Source organism: Babylonia areolata, chromosome 30 (genome assembly GCF_041734735.1).
Source record: "Babylonia areolata isolate BAREFJ2019XMU chromosome 30, ASM4173473v1, whole genome shotgun sequence".
Taxonomy (NCBI): Eukaryota; Metazoa; Mollusca; class Gastropoda; order Neogastropoda; family Buccinidae; genus Babylonia; species Babylonia areolata.
The window spans coordinates 26,091,048-26,098,547 of record NC_134905.1 but is presented as its reverse complement, the minus strand read 5'-3'; the positions used below and the strand labels follow the sequence as shown (position 1 = coordinate 26,098,547).

The 7,500-nt window shown below is 47.7% G+C and overlaps 1 protein-coding gene across 2 annotated transcripts in view; it reads left to right on the top strand.

Annotated features, from left to right (window-relative positions):
- LOC143275578 (uncharacterized) overlaps positions 1–4,299 on the top strand; it is a 5,612-nt gene extending 1,313 nt beyond the window's left edge. The window contains exons 2-4 of one of the 2 annotated variants that reach the window (XM_076579780.1): positions 1,921–2,053; positions 2,885–3,042; positions 3,981–4,299. In XM_076579780.1, the coding sequence (XP_076435895.1) occupies positions 1,921–2,053; positions 2,885–3,002 (251 nt within the window). In that variant the 3' untranslated portion in view covers positions 3,003–3,042; positions 3,981–4,299. Of the gene's footprint in view, positions 1–1,920; positions 2,054–2,884 lie in introns of both variants that reach the window. The other variant, XM_076579779.1, reaches the window with a different exon arrangement.
- Positions 4,300–7,500: the final 3,201 nt, after the last annotated feature.

Genomic DNA, 7,500 nt, shown 5'->3' with positions numbered 1-7,500 from the left:
TAAGCATGCACTCAAGGCCTGACTAAGCGCGTTGGGTTATGCTGCTGGTCAGGCATCTGCTCAACAGATGCGGTGTAGCGTGTATGGATTTGTCCGAACGCAGTGACGCCTCCTTGAGAAAGTGAAACTGAAACTGAAACTGTGCTGTGCTATGCAGTGTTGTGCAGTGCTGTGCTGTGCTGTGTTGTGCTGTGCTGTGTTGTGCTGTGTTGTGGTGTGCTATCCTGTGCTGTGCTGTACTGGATAAATGGATATGGATACTTATATAGCGCCTACCCTCGGTCGGAGACGAAGCTCTAACCGCTTTGCAAACACGGGGTTATTAACTTTGCACAACAGGCTGCCTACCTGGGTAGAGCCGACTGACGGCTGCGATTTGGGCGCTCTTCACAACACACCACACTACACCACAACACCACACCACACCACACTACGCCACACCACCCACACCACACCACACCACAACACCACACCACACCACACCACACCACCCACACCACACCACAGCACAACACAACACACCACACTACACCACAACACCACACCACACCACACCACACCACAACACCACACTACACCACACCACAACACCACACCACACCACACCACAACACACTACGCTACGGTTTACCACACCACACCACACCACACCACACCACACCACCACACTACACCACACCACACCACCACACCACACCACACCACAACACCACACTACACCACACTACACCACACCACCACACCACACCACAACACCACACTACACCACACCACACCACACCACACCACCACACCACACCACAACACCACACTACACCACACCACACCACACCACCACACCACACCACAACACCACACTACACCACACCACATCACACCACACTACACCACACCACAACACTACACCACACCACACCACAACACCACACTACACCACACCACACCACCACACCACACTACGCTACGGTTTACCACACCACACCACACTACACCACAACATCACACCACACCACATCACCACTCCACACCACACCACACCACAACATCACACCACACCACACCACACCACACCACACCACACCACACCACCACACCACACCACACCACACTACGCTACGGTTTACCACACCACACCACACCACACCACACCACACCACCACCACACCACACCACACCACACTACGCTACGGTTTACCACACCACACCACACCCACACCACCACACCACACCACATCACACCACACCACACCACACCACAACACCACACTACACCACACCACACCATACCACCCACACCACACCACACCACACTACGGTTTACCACACCACACCACACCACACCACACCACCATACCACACCACACCACACTACCCACACCACTCACACCACACCACCATACCACACTACCCATACCACACCACCCACACCACACCACCCAACACCACCCACTCACACCACACCACACCACCCAACACCACACCACCCACACCACACCCACACCACACCACCAACACCACACCACCCACACCACACTACCCATACCACACCACCCCACACCACACCACCCAACACCACACCACACCACCCACACCACACCACCCAACACCACACCACTCACACCACACCACACCACAACACCACACCACACCACAAACACCACACCACACCCACCCACACCACAATACAACACGCCACACCACACCACACCACCGCACCACACCACACCACACCACACCACAACACAACACACCACACCACACCACACCACACACCACACCACACCACCCACACCACACCACACCACACCACACCACACCACCCACACCGCACCACACCACACTACACACCACACCACCGACACCGCACCACACCACACCACACCACACCACACTATGTCCTTTGTGTTGTGCACGTGACAGCCGGGCGAGTGACGAGCTACGAGGTGTGTAAGGTCCATGAGGACGGGACATCCACCAACTGCTATGCTGGGACCTGCTGTGGTGATGCCAACTACTGCTGTTATGGAGCCTGCGTTGAAGACATCTGTCTCCTGTAAGTACTGCTGAGAGACAGCGAGAGAGGGGGGGGGAGGGAGAGGGGGAGAGGAAGAATTCAGAACTGTAAGGCCACCGATCTGTATACATATAAATGCACGTGTTATACACACACACACATATGAAAACCCAACCTTGAGTTGGATGAACAACAAAATGTTAGACAGAATAAACTGATAATATAACAAAACTAAATAAGCTAAGGGTAATTTTGAAACATGTCTTTCATCAAAGGCGAAGCGCTTTCTGCTCTCTCAGCAAGTCTGGTAAAATATCTAAAAGTTCGGACGCAAATTATTATTTTTAGACTGATACTGATTGACAGATACCAACACCAGGCAGCTGGCATGAACACGATGAAGGTCACATTGCACAGCTCTGATATTGGATTTTTTGACATGCTGTTTTGAATTTGACAATACTCGCACAATTTGCGTCCGAACTTTTAGATATTTTGCAGACTTGTTGATGATATCCTAAGATTACTGTGTGAAAGTTTTCAATGAATTTGGTTGCTCTATCACTGAGAAAATACTTGTCAAAAAGCGGTTCACTTTTGGGGGACACACGATATATACTGTTTCATGCGAGGCGCTTTGAGCCCGTCTATTGAGAGTTTGCGCCATACATTATTACTATCATTATCATTATTGTCATCATTATTATCATTAATCACCGTTGACGTGATTAGCTTAATGCACTGTTATATGTACTGTTTCATGTGAGGTGCTTACAGCCCACGTATTGGGGAGTTTGCGCCAAATAAGTACAATATATTATCATTAGTAGAATTAGTATTAGTATTATTATCATCATACTTATGTTTCAGCTACGGCCACCTGGTCGGGATCGCATTCGCAGGCCTCATCGTCCTCGTTTTTATCGTCGTCGTCATCCTCTACTTCACCGGAAACCTGTGCAAACTCACTCAAGTCAACCCCGTGTAGTGATGTGATTGATCCCCGTGACGTCATCCAAGTTATGCTGGTGGGCACAGTCCGCTTTCTGTTGAGCTCCTCCTCCTCCTTCTCCTCCTCCTCCTCCTCCTCCTCCTTCTCCTCCTCCTCCTCCTTCTCCTTCTCCTCCTCCTCCTCCTTCTCCTTCTCCTTCTTCTTCGTTCGTGGGCTGCAACTCCCACGTTCACTCGTATGTACACGAGTGGGCTTTTACGTGTATGGCCGTTTTTTTGTTTTTGTTTTGTTTTTTGTTTGTTTTTGTTTTGTTTGTTTTTTTACCTCGCCATGAAGGTAACCATACTCCGTTTTCGTAGTTGCGCATGCTGGGTATGTTCTTGTATCCATAACCCACCGAACACCGACATGGATTTCAGGATCTTTAACGTGCGTGTTTGATCTTCTGCTTGCGTATACATACGAATGGGGTTCAGGCACAAGCAGGTCTGAACACATGTTAAATTGGGAGATTGGAAAACTCTCCATCCTCTACCCACCAGGTGCCGTTACCGAGATTCGAACCCGGGACCCTCAGATTGAAAAGTCCAACGCTTTAACCACTCGGCCATTGCGCCCGTGGAGCTTGTTAAGGTTCTGTGACTTTCATGTTATGCCCTAATGCCGGCAGCCAGCAATGAAAAACAGATGTTGGTGCCTCTGTATTCTCCAAACGGGCTGCTGATGAAAACGGCGTGCTGTGATTTCTGTTCTCAAATACGGTAACAAAATAGGCGTGCTGTGCCTTTCTGTTCTCAAATACGGTAACAAAATAGGCGTGCTGTGCCTTTCTGTTCTCAAATACGGTAACAAAACAGGTGTGCTGTTCCTTTTTTATCCTTTTTTTCTTTATTTTTCTTTGCTGCCGCATCATCTGCATCACTCTCACGCCGCTCATTCCGACCCCCCCCCCCCCCCCCCCCCCCCCCCCCCCACACACACATACACGGCCACACCCGGGTTCGTCTGTCGCAGTCCCAGTGTCGGCAGTCCACAGGGAACCTATCGATGTTAGGTCGCCAGGAGGCCACACACCAGAGGAGACCCTGCACTGCTGCTGAGTCACTTCGGTGGTGTTTTGTAACGCCTGTTCTGATGCGCTGTGTCTTTCTGCTGTCAAATGCCGTGGAGATAATATATGTGTTTGTGCCTTACTGTTTTTAATTATGTCTACTGTAATGAAAACATGTGCTGTACCTTTCTATTTTCAAAATACTATGATTAGAATAGATGTGTTTGACCTTTTTTCTCTTTTTTCTCAAATACAGTTGTGTTGATGCGTTGTGCGTTTCGATTTTCTGATTTGGTGATAAAGATGTGTTGATGTGAGTTTTTGTTGTTGTTTTTCTCGAATGCAGCAATGGAACAAGACAAAAAAACTAAAGTTTATAAAAATCTTTTTGGTGGTAGATGAATCCTCTTTGTTGAGTAGGATACAACGTTTCGAACCATAGGCCCGTTGTCAAGGGGCAACGTTTCGAACCTGTTGTCAAGGGGCAACGGGCCTATGGTTCGAAACGTTGTATCCCACTCAACAAAGAGGATTCATCTACCACCAAAAAGGTCTTTATAAACTTTAGTTTTTTGTCTTTGAAGAACCCTGCAGTCATTTTTGTCTTCTTCCCGCGGCAATGGAAGGTAGATATGTGGTTCCTTTCTACTGTCAAATGCGGTAGTGAAAATAAAAACGAGTGCCCTTCTAACCTTAAATGGAGATGTTGAAATAAATGGCGTGGTACCTTTCCATTCTAAAAACACGGTTGTGAAAATGAACGCGTTGTGTCTTTTCCCTCAAATACTTCAACGAAAAATGTCCTTTGCCTTTATTTCTCAAATACTGTCATGAAAATAGATGTGATTTGCCTTTATTTCTCAAATACTGCAATGAAAATAGATGTCCTTTGCCTTTATTTCTCAAATACTGTCATGAAAATAGATGTGATTTGCCTTTATTTCTCAAATACTGTCATGAAAATAGATGTCCTTTGCCTTTATTTCTCAAATACTGTCATGAAAATAGATGTCCTTTGCCTTTATTTCTCAAATACTGTCATGAAAAAAGATGTGATTTGCCTTTATTTCTCAAATACTGCAATGAAAATAGATGTGATTTGCCTTTATTTCTCAAATACTGTCATGAAAATAGATGTGATTTGCCTTTGTTTCTCAAATACTGTCATGAAAAAAGATGTGATTTGCCTTTGTTTCTCAAATACTGTCATGAAAATAGATGTGATTTGCCTTTGTTTCTCAAATACTGTCATGAACAAAGATGTGATTTGCCTTTGTTTCTCAAATACTGTCATGAAAAAAGATGTGATTTGCCTTTGTTTCTCAAATACTGTCATGAAAATAGATGTGATTTGCCTTTGTTTCTCAAATACTGTCATGAAAAAAAGATGTGATTTGCCTTTGTTTCTCAAATACTGCAATGAAAAAAGATGTTTTGCCTTTAAAAAAAAATACTGTCATAAAGAAAAGATGTGTTTTGCCTTTTTTGTCAAGAGAGAGAAAGACACAGAGAGAGAGGAGAGCGAGAGGGGAGAGAGAGAGGAGGAGGAGAAGGAGGATAGAGCGGGGGGAGAGGATAAAGAGAGAGACATTAGAGAGAAAGAGAGAGAGAGGAGAGAGAGAGAGATAGAGTGACAAGGGAGAGAGAGAGAGAAGAGAGAGACAAAGGAGAGAGAGACGGGGTAGAGAGAGAAAGAGGGAAGAGAGAGAGAGAGGAGAGAGAGAGAGATAGAGTGACAAGGGAGAGAGAGAGAGAAGAGAGAGACAAAGGAGAGAGAGACGGGGTAGAGAGAGAAAGAGGGAAGAGAGAGAGAGAGGAGAGACAAGGGAGAGAGAGAGAGGATAGAGAGAGAGAGAGACAATAGGGAGGAGAGAGAGAGGGAGAGAGAGAGAGAGAGAGGTAGAGAGAGAGACAAGAGGGAGGAGAGAGAGAGGGAGAGAGAGGATAGAGAGAGAGAGGGAGAGAGAGAGAGAGGATAGAGAGAGAGAGAGGTAGAGAGAGAGACAAGAGGGAGGAGAGAGAGAGGGAGAGAGAGAGAGAGAGAGGATAGAGAGAGAGGGAGAGAGAGACAAGAGGGATGAGAGAGAGAGAGGAGAGAGAGAGAGAGGTAGAGAGAGAGACAAGAGGGAGGAGAGAGAGAGGGGGAGAGAGAGAGAGGATAGAGAGAGGGAGAGAGAGAGAGGTAGAGAGAGAGAAAGAGGGAGGAGAGAGAGAGGGAGAGAGAGAGAGGTAGACAGAGAGACAAGAGGGAGGAGAGAGAGAGAGAGAGGATAGAGAGAGAAAGAGGGAGGAGAGAGAGAGGGAGAGAGAGAGAGAGAGGTAGAGAGAGAGACAAGAGGGAGGAGAGAGAGAGAGAGAGAGAGGATAGAGAGAGAAAGAGGGAGGAGAGAGAGAGGTAGAGAGAGAGAGAGAGGTAGAGAGAGAGACAGGAGGGGGAGAGAGAGAGAGCATAGAGAGAGAGAGAGAGAGAGGTAGAGAGAGAGACAAGAGGGAGGAGAGAGAGAGAGGAGAGAGAGAGAGAAGAGGGAGGAGAGAGAGAGAGGGGGGGGATAGAGAGAGAGAAGAGGGAGCAGAGAGACAGAGGACAAGGGAGAGAGAGAGAAGATAGAGAGACAAGAGGGAGGAGAGGGAGAGAGAGAGGATAGAGAGAGAGACAAGAGGGAGGAGAGGGAGAGAGAGAGGATAGAGAGAGAGACAAGAGGGAGGAGAGGGAGAGAGAGAGGATAGAGAGAGAGACAAGAGGGAGGGGAGAGAGAGAGAGGACAAGGGAGAGAGAGAGAGAAGATAGAGAGACAAGAGGGGGAGAGGGAGAGAGAGAGGTAGAGAGAGAGAGGGAACAACCAACGTAAAGATCAAGCCAATTTATTTCCAGTCTTTCTACACTCCTTTTTTTTCTTTAAATAAATAAATACATTTTTTTTTTAATCCACACTGTTCAGTGCAAGCCGTCTCAACAGACTTCCAGCGATCGACAGCTGAATACGTCTCCCAGACAGATCCTCCACCCCCTTTCCCCCCCTCACCACCACCCCCCCTCTCCCCGCCCTTTACCCCCTCCCCTCCCCCCACCCCCTCTATCCCCCTCCACCCACCCACCTGTCAAACGCCCATACACACGACAGATCAACTGGGAGATCGATTTCATTCGGGTAGTAGGTAGCACCCACCACAGCAGACACTCTCACGTACACTGCACTTCACCTGGAAGTCAATCTTTAATCAGAGTCCTGTGAATTGACTTTCGATTATTTCGTCGTCTTTGTGTCGGGTCGTTTGTTGTCGCTACCGAAAGAATGATGGACTGCACGCCTGTGATGTGCTTCGTCCTCTGTGTCTTTGGGGCTGGTAAGTCTTGCAGCTTGTTAGGTAGGTGGTTTTTCTCAAAGTGCGTGCGTCTTCTTATACACAGGCACACAGACACAGACAGGCACAGACATAACACACACACAAACACATACACACACGCGCACGCACGCACACACG